At 33.4% G+C, this 21,593-nt stretch overlaps 1 protein-coding gene across 1 annotated transcript in view; it reads right to left on the reverse strand.

Moving 5' to 3' along the window:
- Positions 1 to 10,570: 10,570 nt before the first annotated feature.
- The window catches only part of LOC128554559 (interferon-induced protein 44-like), a gene marked incomplete at its 5' end in the record, with an annotated part of 31,545 nt that continues 20,522 nt past the window's right edge, over positions 10,571 to 21,593 (reverse strand). Inside the window, 2 exons of the mRNA XM_053535828.1 lie at positions 10,571 to 10,772; positions 11,875 to 12,008. Coding sequence (XP_053391803.1) covers positions 10,587 to 10,772; positions 11,875 to 12,008 — 320 coding nt within the window. The remainder of the gene's footprint in view (positions 10,773 to 11,874; positions 12,009 to 21,593) is intronic.

The raw sequence follows: 21,593 nt of genomic DNA on the forward strand, positions 1-21,593 counted from the left end.
AATTTATTTCCATAGAAAGTCCGGAACCAAATTAAACCACGTGCTATTTTTGCAGTAAACAAGATGGCGGAAAGACAAAAGCAATCAGACGAAAGAATGGAGAATTTTCATATAATTGTGGTCACTGTGGAAGAGATTTTAAATACAAAAAGAATTTATTTCGTCATATAAAGGAAGCGCATACAGATAGGCAGTATTTTTCATTTGTGTTTGAACATTGTTCCAGAGAGTTCATGAAAAAAGGATATTTGAAGACTCATTTGATAAAATTTCACAAGTTGGATGTTAAAATAGCAAATGAAATGTTACATGACAGTAGAGAGACACAGGCAGAGACATACAAATCAGAAGTTGAGGATATTAGCAGTGAAGAGCTTGAAGAATAGATGAACAGGATGTGACTAAAGTTTTGGAGCAGTTAGAAAAGGAACAAGATGTTCAGTTGCTGGATGAGAATGATTCGGTGGATAGAATCACTTATAAAATCGGAAATAGAAATTATTCAGAATGTTCAGAGAATGGTGATGGAAACGGTTCAGTAAGAGAAGATGGAGAAAGTGAAAATCAAACTGACAATGATGAAAGTGAAAATCAGTGTGAAGCGGATAGTAACAGTGATGCAAATGTGAATAAAAACAATAGAGAAAGTCAAGTTGAAGATGATGTTGACGATGAGATCAACAGTTACAGATACGACGCCTGGCTCAAGCCCCGTACCCTTACAACAACAGTTGAAGTGTGGACGGGGACGGGACTAAGTTATACAACATATAGAAAGGGAAGACCCATCTACAGTCGAGTAGAACATGATAACGATTATTGGACATATGACATGAAAAAATTAGATATAAAAATGTGATATGGAATTACAAATAAACAGCCGGATATAAATAAGTGTAGAAGTAAACACAAATTATAACTTCAAGGGTTTTCTTTGTTTTATGAGGCGGAGTGTCGCGGAGTTGCGAAAGATTTGTTGACTTCCCGTTTAGAACATTATTATTTAATCTTACAGAGTGTCATGTCTTTGTTATTTTAATCATTATGGTGCTTTAAAAGTGAATTCTAGGACAAAATGTGCTGCTCCTTCGTTATCATTACGTCTTATTGATGTAACTCCGTTTATTGTTAGAAATTGTTGATATTTTACTCCGTTCATGTATTATGTAAATTTAGTGCATATATTGTGTAACTCATCTACTTATTCCATGAAATTCAGGGTTATTCACGTTTGTAACGTGTATCATGCTTGTTCTCATTTTTTAAGTTAAATTTTGCTATAAAAGGTTTAAAATATTTGTAGAAGTGTAGTTAAAAAATATAGTATTAGGGATTAAATCTGTGTATGGAATTAAAAAGAAAAAAAATGGAAAACTGTGTTATCTTATTAATTTTAAAAGAAGTTTATCTTTCTAAAGATTACAAAAAGGAAAACGGTTTTATAGGGTGAAAAATAAAATCTTCAATGTTGGTGTAATAAAAAAGAAAACTTCATCACAATATTTTCTCCTTTATTTTTGCAATATTCATACACAAATTTATAAACGAAAAATTGGGGATCAGTGCATAAAATTTTTCGCTATTACATTTACCAACAAAACTTACCGTCGTATTTTTACTACAATTTATCGTCAAAACTGAGGCAGATGGGTCTTTACTTTCTTTATGTTTAATCATTGACAGTCAACAAATGCTGTTGAAGATATAAGCCAAATAATAGCAAGAAAAGCTCCAAAAGCAATGCATTTCACAGGTTCTGAATGTTTCAGCATCAACCTTGCTAAAGAATGAAGGAAATATGACTTTGTATATATGCAAGGTAGTTATACAATCTAAGACATTTAATAAGTCTGTTGAGATGAGCCTAGAGAAAAACGGTTTTCTTAGAAATTATCAGTGTTATTATGAAGAAAGAAATAAACTTTATTACAGATAACTTGATCTCAACAGACTTTCTTAGTCTAGGTACGTATATGTATGTTTAAAGTTTCAGCTTAATATTAATTGAGATATTATGATTACTAAAGTTTTCCCATATTCTTACTCCATATATATAGTCTTCTTTCATTTCTTTCTATTTTTCTTTCATTTTGTAAATTCAGTAAAACCTGTAAACAAAGTCCACCATCCGGAAGAAGCTAAAGCAGCCTTTGTTGACATGTGGTCTTTATTTAAGGGTGCTTCTACTTTAAATGAATAGTACACTTCTTTTTTTTTAATCCCAGATGGGTTTTATTCATAGGGTGGTCTTTGTTCGGAGGTAGTCTTTAAACAGAAGTTTAACTGTAAGCAAAATGCGATAAAAAACGCATACATAATTATGTAGTGTTTTCAAATGCATTTGATTTGTCTGCTCTACTGTGGTTTACGTTGTAGTGTAACTGTAATTAAGGAACGTAGCATTCCCTTTGTATGTCCATCCTTTGTACATATCCCTTCAACTCCCTCCCAACCCCCTTTCTACCCATTAGACCCCACCCTAACATTTTTATTGAAAAAGTCGCCGTGATTGCAGTAATCATTCTCGTGGCTAGTGCTCAAATAGACCAGTGTCAACGCCTTTGAATTTTACATTTAAATATATACGTTACGGGATTCGTTTCCATGGTAACATCAATCTTATTTGAGAAATCACCATTTTCTACTGAAATTTTATCAATTTTAGAGTATATTGTAAGTATACAAGTACCAAATTATCAATGGAAACAAAAAAAGTAGTACTAATCAAATGACCCAATATTTATTTGGAAATGACGTAATAAGTAATCTTCACCAAGCTATATTGCCAATAACTTCTGTTACCATCATCCATTTTCTTACATTCATCGAAATATTTCAATAAAACTACACTAAAGTCGTAAAATATAGATAATTATTCAGCACGAAAGACTCATAAAAATATTTTGGCAAATAATGTCTGTTTACAAATAGTTAAAATAAATAAAAATGCCCATGATTGCGTACTTAAAGCTACAGATTTTACGCGGTAACTGGACGAAGTCATTTTAAGGTAACAATGTTTTGTAGCCTTCCTGCGGTGGTTTATTCATTATTTTCGCATTATTAAACAATTAGATATCAGGTCAGACACATACGATTTCTTCTTAAGAATAAATGATTTTTTTTCGGAAGAATAAATATACAAACACATTTAATTTGTCGTTAACGTGGTCGTAAATCGTCACGTTAGCTTCCGGTTGGGCATGCGCACATACAAATATTAAGGCAACCTATCTCCTTAAATACTGCTTTATTTCCGATTAAAATAGATGACTATGTCAAATCATAGCAAAACTCTGCTAATCATCCAGAGACCTATAAGCCTACTTGTGGACAATTTCCAGTTCGTCGAACGTTTTATTAAAACAAACATTCTGGCAAAGTGTCAATACGGTTGGGCCAGAACTGCGATTTCTTGAGTGTTCAAAGCGAATTTGAACGTCGTACAATGACGACGTTTACAGGGCGATCACACTAGGTTATACTGACCTGCTTTTCTCTGAGACACAACTAATGAGAAAAAATCCAGAAAGTATTATGACGGTAGGTCAAATGCTTTGCTGATATCTGTAACACAAATATTCTTTGACGAACAGACGGACAGACAAAGTCATATCTATATCCATTGACGCAAACGCAAATATTGGCATAATCATCATAACTGGCATGCTTTTTCTACTAGACATAATATAAACGAAATCAAAATGAGATGGTCCCCTTGAAATATCGATCTTATCCACAGCCCACTTAGTTTTAATTCGCAAATGTTTATTACTTGAGCAGCGGTAAAGGCAAACTGTCACAATGTTCTCATATTTATTTACTATACTGATCTGATATGATAAAGGGATAAGTATAGAACAGCATCACCATGGGAGGCAACTTGTGTTTGTTATTTTATGCAGAGTTGTGCCTTATTATTCTATAAAATAAGTGATTAATTATAATTATTTTGGCAATCTTCTCAATAAAATTACAATTAATTACTTGGTTTCTGAGAAAAATAATTAATTAAATACAATTATTCAGGACTTGTAATTAATTATAATTAATTTTCATCAAATTATGTCTTTAAATTTCCACTTGCATCTTTCGGCAAAATAAAATGTTTCAATGGCAAAATTTACCTCGAGTACAATTCATTGAAGTGGCCGATTTTGAATTTTGTTGACGTAAACTTCCGACAGCCCGGCGCGTTGCTCTTGTGTCAATTTCACAATGATATGTGTTTTTCTAGTATGACTTTCGTCAATAATGCCAAACGTGTTCGTTAGCACGTGCATATTGGCACACTTGCCTTGCGGGTGTAAAACATGCTATATTGTTTAAACCGCCTAGTGCGGATATTACGTTGGCCATGAGTCGGCCTAAAATAAACCAATAATTATCTGCAGTACCTATTCAAATGTCGGTATGTGAAAATTCCTGTAAATACATGTTCATGCATTATTAACAAAATAGTAATACAATATAAACTGACCGATTAGGAATTTTGTTGAGTGTATTCATTCTCCTTGTGATGCTTGTGAATAATTTCAGTTTAAAAAAATGAAATAATACAGTGATATGCCCATCACTAAAATGTACATTGATAATAAGCATTCCAGGCATGCATTCAATTCGCGATATACTTTCTTGGTAAAATAATATCTATTTATCTAAAGAATGTCAAATCGTGATAAAAAAATGAGATGAACAGGTTTGTACTGGTACAGAACCCAGGAACACTGGTTACTAATAGGTTAACTGCCCGCCGTTACATGACTGAAATACTGTTAAAAAACGGCGTTAAACCTAAAACAAACAAACAAATAATTATAGAGTGTAGTTTAAATATGAAAGTCAGCAGCTGGGTCCGAATTTTTGCAAAATTGCGCCCACTATGGCGGCGACTCGTGGTTGACTTCTTTGCACTGAGATTAAAGGTTTTTAAAATATGAATTAAATAATGTTTCTTTCACAAATTTATTGTTGAAAGACTTATTTTCATAGAGAACACTAATTATTTATATGTACATATGTGTTATAATGTATAAATATCACATTTAACTATTCAAAAAAGTCATAAAAGAAATTATTTAATGGTTGGCATGATAAAATTAAGAAAGTGTGATTGATCTAAGCTCAATCAATACAGGTCACAATAGCATAAATAGTATTCCCTATATATTCTATATAAAACTGATATTTTTAATGATCTACCAATCATAGCTAGACCTATTTTAGAGAACAAATCCTTACTTCATTTTAAAGAGTTATCATGACATAAAAAGAAAAGAGAAAAGTAGGGGTCATTCATCTTCTAAAAGAGATTTCTCTTGTCACATTTGAAAGAACTATTCATACTAAAATTGAGTTCCACTTCACCAAATGCAACCTTTTCTCCCAATTGTTCTACCAAAATGTCAAAAATACACACACAATGAAATTTAAACAGAAACCAGCTTAAATTTAGACCTCTCTGACCAGGCCAAGTGAAAAATACCTGGCAGCCATTACGCGACTAGACCAGATGAGATGGCTCCCACGCTGGTTCCTTTACTCTAGTTAGGCCTATAGAAAAACTGATTTTCTGTAATAGTTTCAATTCCATTTGTATAGTATCAGTAACATATCTGCATGAAAAATACCAAGTTTCAGCTTGATTAAGTCAGGTTTCAAGGTTTATGGCATTTTTAGTAAATGCTCATTTTCTTCCACAATCTGACCAAACTAGCCTATTTATATCAATATCTGAACAAGTCTCAAGTTAAGCCCACATTTACTTATAGATCACAATAGCATAAATAGTTTTCCTTATACATTCTATACAAAACTGACATTTTTAAATGAGCTACCAAACATAGCTAGACTCATTTTAGAGAACAAATCCTTACTTCATTTTAAAGAGTTATGATAAAACTGGCATACAATGAAGAGAAAAGTAGGTGATATGCATCTTCTAAGTGAGATTTCTCTTGTCACATTTGATTACTGTAAAATCACATCAAAATCACACTGCTCTGACCTGGAAGTACTACTCTTCATTTCACCAAATGCAACCTCCTCTCCCAATTGTTCTACCAAAATGTCAAAAATACACCCACAATGAAATTTAAACAGAAACCAGTTTAAATTTAGACCTCTCTGGCCATGTCAAGTGAAAAATTAGTGTTTAAAGACCTGGCAGCCATTACGCGACTCCCACGCTGGTTCCTTTACTATAGTTAGCCCTACATGGTATTATACCATTATACATGTATGTGATTTCTTCAACAGGAATAAGGAAAGCGTTATTCAAAACGGCTACACTATCCCATCTCAGACATCACTTTATATTAGATATTAATATTAATGAAATCACCACATAACAAGAATGTCCGCCGTTCGACATGTTTAAAATATACATTGTTTCTGTATGCCCTGGAAATGCATAAATAAAACATTTTTCATAACAACCTGAAACGGCCGACTTCGATTGGCCTCGGTGAACTACATTCAACTGCGCTTAAAAGTACAAGCAGCCTCGGATAACTAAGTTCAGCTACGGCAAGGTACGTTTCAGTACGGATAACTACGTTTAGTACGTTTAACTACGAATGAATAAGTTTCAAATAATCTGGACTAAATTCACGCTCAAATGGCTACGGATCGTTCAAACTTGTGTGCATTTTCATACTAGGGAAACATGCAAGTTTGGGAGAAATCTTGAATACGTTTTGACCAAGTGTTGGTACGGATTGATACGGATTACTACTTTGAGGTACGACTCAGGTACGGATTACTACGTTTCTGTCCGTGGCTAGACGTAGCTATCCGCGCCGTATGTGGGTTTAACTAGCAAGTACATACAACACGATTGTGTAGTTTTAACGACGAAACATATCTATTGCATACTAATGTTTCATATATTGACATTTATCATTATCAAAATGGTAGCAAAAGCCAACACAATAAATTTTTCTAAAGCCAATTTTTGACAACAACAAACATACTTGATTCCGATAAAGTAGCTGATTTTCATAATTAAGACATGACAAAAAATAAAATATTGTCAAAACAGACTCTTTTAGAAATAAAGAAAATATTGAAGAATCAGTTCAATTGAAAGGAAAATTGGTAATAGTAGGTGTTTACCAAGGCGATGGCGTGAATAATTTTTGAGCTAATGACAAGTATATCAAGGTATAAAAATATATAATAGATATACAAGATTTACAAGAATAAGAAACATCCTGCTATATGTGGTGCTGTGGTGCTCGGAAATAATACGGAACATATAAAGCCAATAATAGTTGATAACAGACAATCTGATGCCAATGATTAACTTTGTCACTAAGCATTCAAGTAGACATTGAAAAAAAATCATATTTCACTTACATGTTAACGTTTTTTCCTCATTTCCTTGTGAAAACAGAAGTATTTGATATTTAATACAATACCAGACGCAAAATAGTCAATCCTGTGTTTTGGGTTTTCACCAAATATAGTCTATATCAAAAGTCTCCACAGGTAAGTATATACTCGTACAGAAGAGTGGACATTTTTGTCTTTTAGTTAATTCAAAATTCAAGCCTAGCCAAAAGTTTGAAACTAAAACAAATCTGATTCTAGCTTATTGTTCGCTTTTTATACCTTCGTGTAACTAGAGCTTTTACTAAGGTGACAAATGTCCTCCCCCTCCCCGCACGTATTGACACATGTACAGCGCATTAAAATTGATGCACACACTGTAAAGTTATAAGAAAAAAAAAACAAAGTCAATAAAGCTGAAGATTTTTTTATGAAAGTACATAACATGAACTATGACAATTAAGGTTGGTACTGATTACTTGTGTGAAGTTTCATCAAATTGTGTGCAACGGTTCGGCAGATTAGGCATTCACAAAGATTGCGTATACAGCATAGCAACAAAAACAAAGTCATGCAGAGTATTTTTCTGAATATTTATCTAAAAGAACGTAATATGTACCATGCACACCTACGGTTGGTATTGATCACTTATCTTAAGTTTCCCATTATTACATTGTGAGCAAGGTTTAATTAGGCGAGCACAAGATTGCATATGCAGTCTGTATGTTTATAGGATATTAACAAAAAACAGTCCCATTACTCTGCAGAATATTTATCTGAATATTTGTCTAAAAGAACGTAACATGCTACATATACACCTTGGGTTGGTACTGAGCACTTGTCTTAAGTTTCCATGATTAAATTGTGGGCAAGGGTTCGGGTGATTAGGCGCGCACAAGATTGCATATGCAGACTGTACGATATTAACAAGAAACAAAACAAAGTCCAACAACTCTGCAGAATATTTTTATCTGAAAGAACCTAGCATGCACCGTACACAACTAGGTTTACCACTTATCACTTGTCTTAAGTTTCATTAAATTGTGTGCATGGGTTCAGGAGATAAGTCGCACACAAGATGTTAAGCAGACTCTTTGTATATTGTATAGGTAGCAAAAAAACAAAGTCCATTAATTCTGTACAAACAATTCTGAAAAAACCTAGCATGCACCATGCACAAGTACTGTTGATACCGATCACTTGTGTGAAGTTTCATTACATTGTGTGAAATGAATGCGGATAGTTCATTAGTACAATATTTAATCTACGGACAGGTATCGAAATGGAAACTTTTGAAAAAACTGACGTGGCCCGAAACACCTAAAATCGATTGAACCCATAAAAAGTATCAAAATTTCCCGATTTGCGCCAGGACAGATCTGTCTTTAAGCACGGACGAGCGGACAGACATGAGACAGACAGACAGTCTGAAACCAGTTTACCCCCTTACAACTTCATTGTACAATAAAGGGCAATTTATAACGCTGAGTGCATCTGTAAAATAAAAAAAGTGGAGTAGCGTCGACGCCCTCTAGCTCCGGATTGAGCAGAACATATATATATAATTTAGACAACATACTAAATATATTTAAAATATATAAAGACATACATTTACTTTTACTTTTGCTCTGTGTCGTGTGTTAGTGACTATAACAAGCTACACAACGTCACCTTTTGTTTGTATCTAAAGGAACGGAAAGGCCGTAACAGGCATTATGAGTGTAACAAATATATAGACGTATGCAGTGCTTGAGACTTTCTTAATCAAGTTATAAAACAGAGTTGTTATGATGTGTAAATGAAAACAAGTCCATCGCCATCAGATGACATTTGTAACAGTACAAAGAAATAATTAGAAATGTTCATAGTTGAAGATCAACTAGACTAACTACAAGGTTGACAATACAGTTTTTTTTATTATATATGTATTTATCTTGTCGATAAGCTTTCATTCGGTAGATTTCTATCAGTTAAAATTCCGGTTGTTCAGTACATTCAACAGTAGGATGAGACAACCAGAAATTTACCTATAAAAGGTTTAGGTCGCTTTCTAAATGGAAATAAATGTTATTTCAACGAGGCAAAAGTTAATGAATCATAGTTATTTGGTACTGAGAACATTAGAAATGACAGCTATGGAATCGACCTAAACTGAATAGTGGGAACAGCGTTGTTTCATTCCTGTTTCATCTACGAATCTTCTCCGGCACTTTTTTCCGCAGAAAAGAATCTCTTCCAATGGAAATCATTTGCCTCAGAGCTAGAAGTGATAAAATATCGTTCTTGACGTCCATCTCCATTTCAGCTTTATAGTTTGTAACCGGAAAAATGTTTTGTTTCTATAAAGATAAATTGAAACACATTGTGAACATCATCGTATCCGTTTAGCAGTGCATACGGATTTGAAGGAGGAATTCAGATTATAGCAAGAGTACTTTCTTATTGTTTTACTTTAGACATTTGATGTCATCACTCCCATATTATGTGAGAAGAGATATAAATTTATTTGAGCAGCCATTAATTGTAAATAGGAGAATGAAACAACGCGCTTCCCTCTGGGAAGACTGAAATGTATTGTTGTTTATACGATGCCGCTTTGGGGAGGTTAATCTACTAAGAATTCTATTGGGATTGTAATATAATATATGACTGTGTAGAGTGGTATTCACTTCTTGGAGGGGTCAGTTGATATTTAATAAACTTTTAATACTATGAACCTTTACTGCGTTTGTTACGCATTTGAAAAAATTATAAAAAGATCAACAAAATAATTGTTTTGATATCGCACTCATAATGAATGAACTCAGTTTTATTGTCAATGAATGATGATTTTGATATCATCATGCTACTAAATAGATGATATTATTATTATTTCATAATATCTTTGTTAATTGACGCATTAACGGTGTAATATTTAACAATTGTTTCAGATTACTCTGGTAACTCTGCACAGTCACCATATTTGCATATTTACGTACACAAAATACATACTCGGTAATCTTAGAAAACAAAGACTTCACAGTCACTTTTGTGTTCGATAACAATTTGTTAGGGGTAGAATCAAAACCTCTTGTTACTGCATTAACAATCCCCCCCCCCCCCTCCCACACACACTTACTGCGAAAAACCTTACCTTTTGAATATTCTGTTATGGTTGACTGATTCGGTAACCAGCTACCATAAACTAAGAAATCAGTTAGATGAGAACTATGCATGCTAACCTTTTAAAACACTCATGCCTGATTTAATACTAGTCATAGTAGTAACAGCGGTGTTTCATTCCTGTTTCTTCTACTGATCTTCTTCGGCACTTTTTTCCGCAGAAAAGGATCTCTTCCAATGGAAATCATTTGCCTCAGAGCTAGAAGTGATAAAATATCGTTCTTGACGTCCATCTTCATTTCAGCTTTATAGTTTGTAACCGGAAAAATGTTTTGTTTCTATAAAGATAAATTGAAACACGTTGTAAACATCATCGTATCCGTTTAGCAGTGCATACGGATTTGAAGGAGGAATGCAGATTATAGCAAGAGTACTTTCTTATTGTTTTACTTAAGACATTTAATGTCATCACTCCCATATTATGTGAGAAGAGATATAAAATTTATTTGAGCAGTCCAAAAATTATAAAAAGAAGAACAAATATAGCTGTTTTGATATCGCACTCATAATGAATGAACTCAGTTTTATTGTCAATGAATGATGATTTTGATATCATCATGCTACTAAATAGATGATATTATTATTATTTCATAATATCTTTGTTAATTGACGCATTAACGGCGTAATATTTAACAATTGTTTGAGATTACACTGGTAACTCTGCACAGTCACCATATTTGCATATTTACGTACACAAAATACATGCTCGGTAATCTTAGAAAACAAAGACTTCACAGTCACCTTTGTGTTCGATAACAATTTGTTAGGGGTAGAATCAAAACCTCTTGCTACTGCATTAACCCCCCCCCCCCCCCCCCCCCCCCCCCAACACACACACACACTTACTGCGAAAAACCTTACCTTTACAATATTCTGTCATGGTTGACTGATTCGGTAACCAGCTACCATAAACTAAGAAATCAGTTAGATGAGAGCTATGCATACTAACCTTTTAAAACACTCATGCCTGATTTAATACTGGTCATTTTCATAGTATATCGGGAAATGATCTATGTACTTCTGTACTTTCTCTGGAAATCTAACATCTAAAATCTAACTTTAACAAAGTATTGTCTATTCGGGAAGTTATACGTCTAGACTTTCATCTGAATAGGGATTGGGTGAGATTTTTAGTGATGCTTTAATTGTATTTTGATATAGACTTTTAACTGTAATGTAGGTCAGATCGGAAGGACTTATCCGTCGATAATGTTTTATATTACCAAGCCATCCCGACGTATCTGTTGCACTTGACGCAATTGTGCCTTTCGTACTTGGAAGAGTTTTAACTTTTTACAGTCGTTTAAAAGTAATAGCGACGAATGCTATTTTGTATATATTAATACATGTATTTTCATGTAGAAGAAAAATGTTTTTTACCGGAACATCGAACAACTCCTGTGCTAAAAGTACAGCTTCTTTAACTTTTCTACTCCTGTAAGTGTTCTCAATATCTTCTTCAACCAGTTCACACAATACGTCAATCTTGGTTAGTAACACAATTACTGGTATGTCTATACATATAAATAAAATATCTGTATTAAAATATCATCAAATTATCTGAAATTTATAAATTTAGTTAGAAATATTCAAGCAAGACTTGAGTTATGTCGGTTCTCTCTGGTTTTGAAAAGTTACAACAGAAACAAAGTATATCAAAGGAGATCATTACATAGACGTGCTTGCAATAAAATTACAAAAGAAAAGTTAGAAGTATTAATTTACTACTAATCATAAATATATTTGACATACGTATGTGAAATACATTGATATACCCACTTATTACATTTTTTTTATTTCAAAGTATATTTCAAACCACAGCTGTTTTCGAAGCGAGAGTCAAAAACGACGCAATATCAATGTGTTCTATGCATATGTGGTATTTTATCTTCAGCTGTGCAACGGCCACAATGCTTCAATACCATTTATCTCAGAGAAGCACTCGTAGTTTATGGTTTCATCAACGCTGCAGAATGAACTTCCCTAATGAAGTTACGATCTAGATTTAAAAAATATTTTGGTTGTCTCATGTGAAAATGTATGTCAGTCGTCATTTAACTACATGTACAGGCGAATGTATTTATGCAACACAGATGTGAATTAAATGAATAATAAAAATGTGCACCAGTGTTGGACAGTTGGCTAACAGGGAAAAGAGGCCTTGTTAATAAATCCTTAGGCATTGTTTAGTACAATATAGTACCATACCTCCAAACGTTTGTAATGGCTTCTTCTATTGAACCAGGATGGATACAATGCTTAAAAATCCATTTTTAATTTTTGTGAGGCCCTATAAGGGGACAATTAGTGTTTTTCCGTTTTCAGGGAAAGAAAAGAATTTTTTTTCATTCTTTCGTTATTTGATGAAATTTGTATCTGTTTTAGATAATGTATTGTTGTATGAATAAAAATGTTCATCGCACTAAATAGTTTTGATTAGTTACTGAAATACAACTTGTTATTTAGGTACATGCTAAACTTTTACCTAATTTATAGTTGAAAACGAACTTTTTTGAAATCTCCACGACAGTCATGTTGGGTATTTAATGTTCAAGTAAGAAAATTTCAAAATTCGTCAAAAATGTTTTGTAAATTGCCCTCTTTTATTCAAGTATCGTAAACCATAAAATGTTCCAGAATATTTCCTTCAGAAATTTAATATTTGTTTTAGGTATCTATTTGTATGAAAGAAAAACAATTCTGAGGCTCCAATTAGGTTTTAATTACTCGCATTTCATGATCATTTTGATTAACATTTAGTTATTAGGTAACAGATTCATTGCCGAAATATGCTTAGCACAACTCTCATAACGATTCATGATTCACTTTTTATACAACTTTGGGTATTCACATCTCCTTAATAGAGTGTATGTAGCATTTGACTAATATGCCATGCTATGAATATTGTTCCAAGACCAGACAAATCTTAAATGTGTGCCTTCCTGATATTGCAACTCTATATTTATGAGCAATGTCACCTATACGTTTTTTATTCATTTTATTCATCTACGTTTTAGTGAAACTCCTGTAACATTGTCACAGCAACTTGCATTCAAAACTTCAAGCAAGTTTCCTAAGTCAAATAAAGGCTGTATTTGATAATATATTTAACCAAGTTTTCTTTAAATTGGTTATATAAGTTGACATCTTATGTGGTTTCAATTGTTACTGAGACAAACCTAGACTGGCATCAGTCGTTAGTGTTAGTGTCTTTTAACAGTAAATCTCTCTGCTGTAAAATACTTTTTAACACAAAACATAAACATAATTTTCATCTTGGTTATCTCATGTTGTTTAATGACTGGAAGCATTATGTGAAGTTTAATCAGATACCTGTAGTTACTGAAATACAACTTGTTATTTAGGTACATGCTAAACTTTTACCTAATTTATAGTTGAAAACGGACCATAATTTGAATTACATGCAGCAAATAATTTTATTTTAATAGGTTAGATGGCACAAACGCCTATTGTAAAGCTTTAAGCCAACACATAATATTATATTTGGTGTTAAGATATGAACCGACATGCTAAACTTATCCAAGGTGAGGATGTCAACAAAGGCGACACCAGAGTGAACAAAATAGCTCTCACTAATCATCACTGGAATTTTGAAATGTTAGGCAATTTCATATGTGTATGAATGCATATCACATATTTACACAAACATTTTTGCAAAAATGAACTACATTTTATTTGCCAAACAGTGATACTGCGTGTTTTACTTTTTAGTGTATGTATCGGTTCAGTATTCCGTTTATAGACAATTTGTCAAATATCGCAAAAGTTAGAATCATTAAACCGATATCTTACACACTTCTATTGTAGTAACAAATAAATGAAATTATGGAAAGTAAAATGCAATGAAGTGACATGCATGCGTAATATAATGGCTCTACTCATTTTTAAATTCTCAGAGTTACTTATTCTATATTTCTCACACGAGTATCAATGCGTTTGTGAAAGTCTCGGCTTTAGTGTTCTCAGACCTCAATAGAAAGTGATGCTACAAAAATAAAACAGTAAAATTACGTTACAAAATAAGTTTTAGTACAGTTATTTTTTATTATAAGACTACTTAAGTATATCCACTTTACTGAATGTTACATTGATTGCAAAACTGATATGCTGCATGTCCAGTTAGATATATTCTTTCAGAGAGTAACTCACTCTGGGGCCTCGTGAATTATAAATATTATAATAAAAATTAGAAATAAAATGGAATGAGTCTTAGTTTTCTTTATGCACTGGATATTTTAGAAAATAAACATTCAAATCTTTATTACATCTTGATACGAATTTAACGTAAATTTAAACATACGGGATACGTCAGATCATCATGTAAATGCCATCTGATGGTGAACCCCCAGTTTAGCGACTGTAAGTCTTCATTTTCACTTGAAAATTACATTTATACCTTAAAAAATAAATTATATAGTTGAATTTTCCACTCTATTATATATTTAAATCAAATATACATTAATCTATGTTGCCATGTCGTACCAAATAAAACTTACTTATTTACTTAATCTATAATTGAAACAGCATTTTACTTTCATCATTTTTATCACATACCTCCCTTTTAGGGTCTCACAAAATCTTGAATAGAAATATTTTAATCCTTTATCTACCTTGTCTGAATTCCATTTGCCCAACAAATATTTTGATGTATGATGCCACATTGTACTAAAACGGTCTACGGACATTTTTACTCGGGGCTTTCGCCAACTGTCTTTGTACGATTTCAAATTCAAAATCACTTATCAGATGAATTTCATTCATCAGACGAGTTTCATTGTATGCCTTTTTTGTTTTATTAATTAGAGAGTGTTTCACGACAATAATATGATATACAGTCCAACCTGTCTACAAAGACCACTCTTGGGAGAGCCAAAATGTGGTTTTTGTTGGAAGTGGTCTTTATTCACAGGTTAAAATACACTGTAAATGTTAAAGTGGGAAACAAAACATGCGGTCTTTAGAGACAGGTGGTCTCTGTTCATGGTCTTTAACACAGGTTTTACTGTATTATGACTTTTATATTGAAAATCGTTTCATTTCTGACATAACATATTTTAGTTTATTTCAGTTCCTACTGTAAAGAATTTATGGACATTTATACCTACATTGTATCAGTAGTAGAGGACCTGACTCTAAACAACGTTTTTCCTTCTTTATCTATATAGAACCAACATGTTGGATTGGATTTGTTTTTTTTCGGGAAAGGACTCATATGAACGAAATGACGTCACGTTAGTATGATTGACCGCCATTGTAGATTTGGTTTAAACATAACTATTTATCAAGATATACATGACATATAACATCCATACAATACAAATATCAAGAAAAGTGGATTGAATTGAAAGCTTCTAGAGCTTATAGTAATTTTCTCCTGGACCACTACATACTAAGTATCGGCACAATGTTATGGCGGTTAAAATTTATCACAATAATAAATCTCGACCAGAGTTGAATATGTTCGTTGATTTCTATGATTATTATAACGAAAACGGAGCGTAAGTATTGACACGAAGCAGTATAAGTTAAAGATCAGAACATCTAGAAGTAAGTGAGATGTAAGAGGAGCGATATTAGAGGCTGAAGTCGGTAAGATAACTGAGATTTACAAAACTTCAGTCTAAACGTTTTGATTTCTTTATGTATGTGTGGATGGCGTGGAATATATTTTCATTAGAGTCGTCTGATAAAGATGTATTTCTAAACAGCAGTATTTTCTGCAGTAAAAAAAAATAACTTTGTTGTTGTTTCCCGCTCTCCGCAAGTGCACAGAGGCGATAGAATCATATTTTTTAAAAAAGAGGTCATCAGCATAAAGGACATATAAATGGCTTCCAGGGAACACCGATCAAGACAAAACTTGAGCTTCCGCATGACATTGATAGGCCTTTTCCGCTATATATTCAATATGGGTAATTCATTTCAAGTTGTTAGAGAAGAAGAGACCGAAATGTATGTGGTTGGACTCTTCTTGGATTTCTACATTGTACATATAAATAGTAGGGTGTGGTTTAACATTTGGTCTACGAGAAAGCATAAGAGATTCAGTTTTGCAAGGGTTAAATTTAACCGGCCATTTGGACGCCCAAATAGAGATTTTCTTGAGGTCGGAGTTAAGAATTTCTGCAGCAGATGCTATATCTTCCACTGCGATATAGAGACTAGTATCCTTAGCGAATAGATGTATGTTAGCATTTATATCAACGACAATGTCATTTATAAAGATGAGAAAGAGTATGGCTCCTAAGATTGACCTCTGGGGTACATCTGCTCGTATATAGTTAAAATGTGACTTCGCTCCAGGAATGACTAGTCTTTGTATCCTGTTACTCAAATAAGACGAGAACCAACCAAGAGGACTTGCAGTAATGCCAAAGCGTTTCAGTTTGTGTAAAAGCCAAATATGCCATTCTCGGTCAAAAGCCTTACTGGTATCACAGAATACGGCTCGGACCTCATTTCCAGAATCAACTGCTTCAAAGAAGAAGTTATACATTAATAAGTAAGTTAGTTGACATGAGAATCACTTTGCACGAAACCTGATTGAAATGAAGTTAGGAGACTGTGTGAGGATAGGTGGTTGTAGACATGCTTGAAGACAACTCTTTCGAACACCTTACTTATTGTTTATAGAAGAGATATTGGACGATAATTCCCTGGTAGAGATTGATCACCAGATTTAAAAATTGGCGTCACGAAAGCTTCCTTCCATGGATCAAGAAATTCAGATGTTCGTAGAGACTGATCAAAGAGATCAGATAGTGGCGGGGCTAGCTGTACATATAATTCTTTAAGAATTCTATTGTTTATAGTATCGGGGCCAGATGCTTTACCAAGAGAAAACAATTTTAGGATTAATTCAACTTCTGCTGGAGATGTACTAATTGCTTCTAACGAAAACGGTGACGTTTCATCGTCTACAAGAGAGATGGCGCATTGGTTTCGTCTAGGATAGTCTGGTTGCGAAATAAGTTATTAAGAATATTAGCTTTGGTTCGTCGTCTTCAGCAAGGTCGTCACTATCTGCTAATAATGGAATTGTAGAGGAGACAGAAGAAGGTTTTATGAAACATTTTAGACAGAACCACCATGACTTAGAGGACCTAGAATCAGTATGGAGATTGTCTACAAGTTTGCAAACATGGTTGGCCTTGGCAGTTCTAACTTCAGAGACAATCTAGTTACGTAATATTCTAAATTTGGACAATGAGTTTCACTGTTGGTGTGTTCGGCTTTTCTATATGCTGTACGCCTGTGCCTTATTAGCAGCTTTAAGTGTGTCAATAACCAACGAGGGCCTGATGGATGAACAATAATTTGTTTATTTGGAATTCTCATTTTGGAGATATAAAGAACAGTATCAGTAATATTAATAGCATATGTGTTTATTTCTGTATCTTTAACAACTTCCCAGTTTACTCCTGCCGCCTCCTCTCTAAGCTGTTGGTAGTTACCTTTGTCAAAGAGCCAGGTATGTCGTTTAAATGTATATTTTGGTTTTGTGAAAGTAAGAAGACCAAAGATCGGACAGTGGTAGCGTGTTGTTTGATCAAGACAAGGGTCACTTACTCCAGACATACTGATAAGTGTTGGATTGTTTGTTAGAAAGATATCGATCAGGGAAGAAGAAAGCTCTGTAAAGTATGTAGGTTCAGATATGCATAGAGAAAGAGAAAATTGTTGATAAAGTGTTGTTATTTTTCTAGAAGTTGTAGGATTTTGCATGTTGATATTAAAGTCACCTGTGATAATTATGTCACTTATACCTGTATCAACAGCCAGATGGATGGAATCTTCAATTTTGGAGTATGTGTCAGCAGTTGTATTAGATTGTCTATAGAATACACCGAAAACAATATGTTTACTTGCTTTGATAAGTTCAATCTAAATACATTTTGTTCCTTGACTTTCCAGATCATACCTACGTTTATAGTGATGTGTATTTGTAACATATAAAAGAACACCGCCATGACTATCGCCGCTTCTGTCCTTCCTTTCTGGTTCGTGGAAGGTATCAAAATTGACATCGGTGGTTTGGACAGATGCATTCAGCCATGTTTCAGAAATGGAAATGGTGTCAAAATTTCTAGACTCAGTGTAAAATGTGTCAAGTTTGTGTCTAATATTTTGCACGTTATAATGCACGAACGACAGGTGCCAGGATAAACCAATAGTGTTGATTGAAAAGCTAGAAGAAGTAGATGATGATCTGGATGAAACGGGTTTGGGGTGTAAATCTTAACATACGTAGAAGAAGAAAAGAAAGTAGTTTAGTCGTGCTGTAACAAAAGGAATACACGCAAATTCGATGAATTGGTACCCCCCACCGAAAGGGTTTGTGGTGAGGAATAGGAAAAAATATATCCGGCAAAAAGTTAAGAATGTTAGTAAGAAGCAAATAATTTCATTAGTCAAAATCAGTTTAACAGAAAACGAATGTTTAAAGCGTACATAATATATGTATGTAAAATATTACTAAAGAAATTATTTGAATGGGATATGTTTACTGTAATAAGGTAAGTTTTTAGAATAAAATGGAGTTATTTGAAATGTGAGCTGAAGGTAACGGGAACGAAATAGTTTTTGGGTGTTTCGCCCAAAAGTGTTGGTATAACTGAAATTTTGAGTTTTAAAAGAACAGTGCCCTTAAGAGAACCCCAAAAAAGGGAAATGGAAAAAAAGTTTAAAAGGGGGGAAAGGGCGGGATAAAAGGGTGGGGTAGAAAATTCACAGTTGATTATAAATATTGGGGAAAAAATAGAAAAAAATGGGGGGGGGGGGGGGGGGAGGGGGTGCAAGATCAGTGGGGGGTATGACTGGGGGGAGGAGAAGTGGCGGAATAATGGTACAAACTTGCATGTTGAAAAATATTCGGGCAGCAAAAACCAAAAAACTAAATAAGGAATAAAAAGAAATGTTTGAGGGGAAGGGGTTACCCAAGGCAAGGGGGTGACCAGGTGTGGGTAGAAAATTTAATGTTTTATAAATGTTCAGGAAAAGAATAAAAAAAATTTTAAAGGGAAATTTCCCCCAAATGGAAATTTGTTGTGTACAAATACGTAGATTTTTGGGCAATTAAAAGGGGAAAAAACTCTGAAGTTACTAAAAAAACCCGGACGAAAAATTTTTGTGAAACCATATTATTGATGTAAATTTTGTTGAAATTTCATGTTTGGCCAAATATACAAAAATTTTTGAAACGAAAAATTTCTATTTTTGTCCCTATATAGTTAACACTAGAAAATTCTAAGGGCGACCTTGGTGTTACTTGGGCAATTGGCTGAAACTTGAGGGGCGAATAAACCTCATGTGGTAAACTGATTGGGTTTTTTAAAAATTTTCCCAACCCCTTCTAGATATGGTCGCGGACGGGAAAGCGGACCATGGCAAAACTTTCATCCGCTTCGTCGGGGGATAACAAGACGATGTAACAAAGAATATGTTTGATAATTGTTTGTTTGATAATGGATTTTGTATGTCTATGATGCAGTTGAATGGAATTGCAGCATTTTTAGACTGAATGTACTGCAGAAGTGAGAATACAGACAGTAAGGAAAAGACAGAAGATAAAATTGACCAATAAGGTGAGTCGCCATCTAGACTGAAGTTGAAGATACCCTGCGGTGAATAGTTGATAATCACGTATACTAAGCTCTTCATGTTATTCCTTGTGCGTACAGCAACGTGCTACTAGTGGTCACCATGGGACATCTTCAGACAACATTTGGTAGTCTGCCGGGCCAATAACGCTCGTAATACGCTCCAGCGAAAAAGGAAATGGAGAAAGAAGATGGATAGTGTAGAATGATAAAGTCATATTTAGAATAGACATGAATGTCTACGATTAGTAAAGTGAATTATGCGGAAAAAGACTAGCATAATATATTGTTAGACATATAATTGTTGAAAAACGGTATGCATTAAAGGGAATTCCTATAGTTTTTTATGCGCATCTTTCTGCGCAGCCGACACTTTCTCTGGAAAACTGAACTGAACTTCAACATTTGTTGAAACATGTTACAGACAATCTTAAATATGAGGAATCTTGAATGAAATAACATTTTTGATAAGTTTTATCAGTAATCAAATGTTGATATTAGTTTATGTTGTATTGACAAGTATCATGCCTGACAGGTATCTTGCTATGTTTGTGGTTGTGTTTTCACATCGCATTTTAGTACAAAGACGGTGTTGTTCATATAATGTAAGATAATTGACTTAGTACTGATAAGACAATATCACCTTTCAGATTATTTAGTATTCAATTATAGAAAAAATTACGAATTTTCAAAACTTTTTTTAACTTTTAGCAGACATACATGAAATCAATTTGGCAGGTTCGCGCCATTTCCGTCCGAACAAGTGTTGTATTCTAGGGGTCTTAACATAAAATTTAGCCTGGTGACCCATACTTTTTTAGCCATTTTTATGCTCAAAATACAATTATCTATACACAAGAAAAACGGAAAAATTTCTATGAAAGAGTTTTTTCAAAATTTAAAAAAAATATTCTTCATAGGGTATTTTTCATTGAAAAAGTTCAAAAGTAAATATGAAACATTATTTTTTTTTTTCATTTGTACCCATTATTGTAAGGATGAGTATTAAAAATATGACTATGATATCAAATAAGTATATAATAAATCTGTAAAAAGAAAAAAACAGTATTGTGTTGTCTTGATGTATATTTTGTTTGGTATTTATTAAAAAGCAGATAATTATGAAAATGTTGAAAACTCGCTGGCAGTTTCAGCAATAGTGGGTGTGTTCAAAACAATTTTTCACAAAAACAAGCCTGGTGACCTATTATTTTTATTTGTTCATTGTTTTCAGCACAAAGTTTGCTATCATATATGTGAATTTAAAAAAATTCTATGAAAGGAAAAGAACTGTAGGAATTCTCTTTAAGTTACTGTAACAAAGGATTGCTCACTAAAATAAAGATGAAAAAAAAGCTCAAACAAGAAAGTTATCGTTGAATTACATATGACTTATTGCGTACATTCAAAGTCAACAATTGATATTTTTGTGCGAAAATATTAGCGCTTTACCTTGTCCAAACATTTATCAATATCCCA

The sequence above is a fragment of the Mercenaria mercenaria genome, unplaced genomic scaffold (genome assembly GCF_021730395.1).
Source record: "Mercenaria mercenaria strain notata unplaced genomic scaffold, MADL_Memer_1 contig_527, whole genome shotgun sequence".
Classification (NCBI taxonomy): domain Eukaryota; kingdom Metazoa; phylum Mollusca; class Bivalvia; order Venerida; family Veneridae; genus Mercenaria; species Mercenaria mercenaria.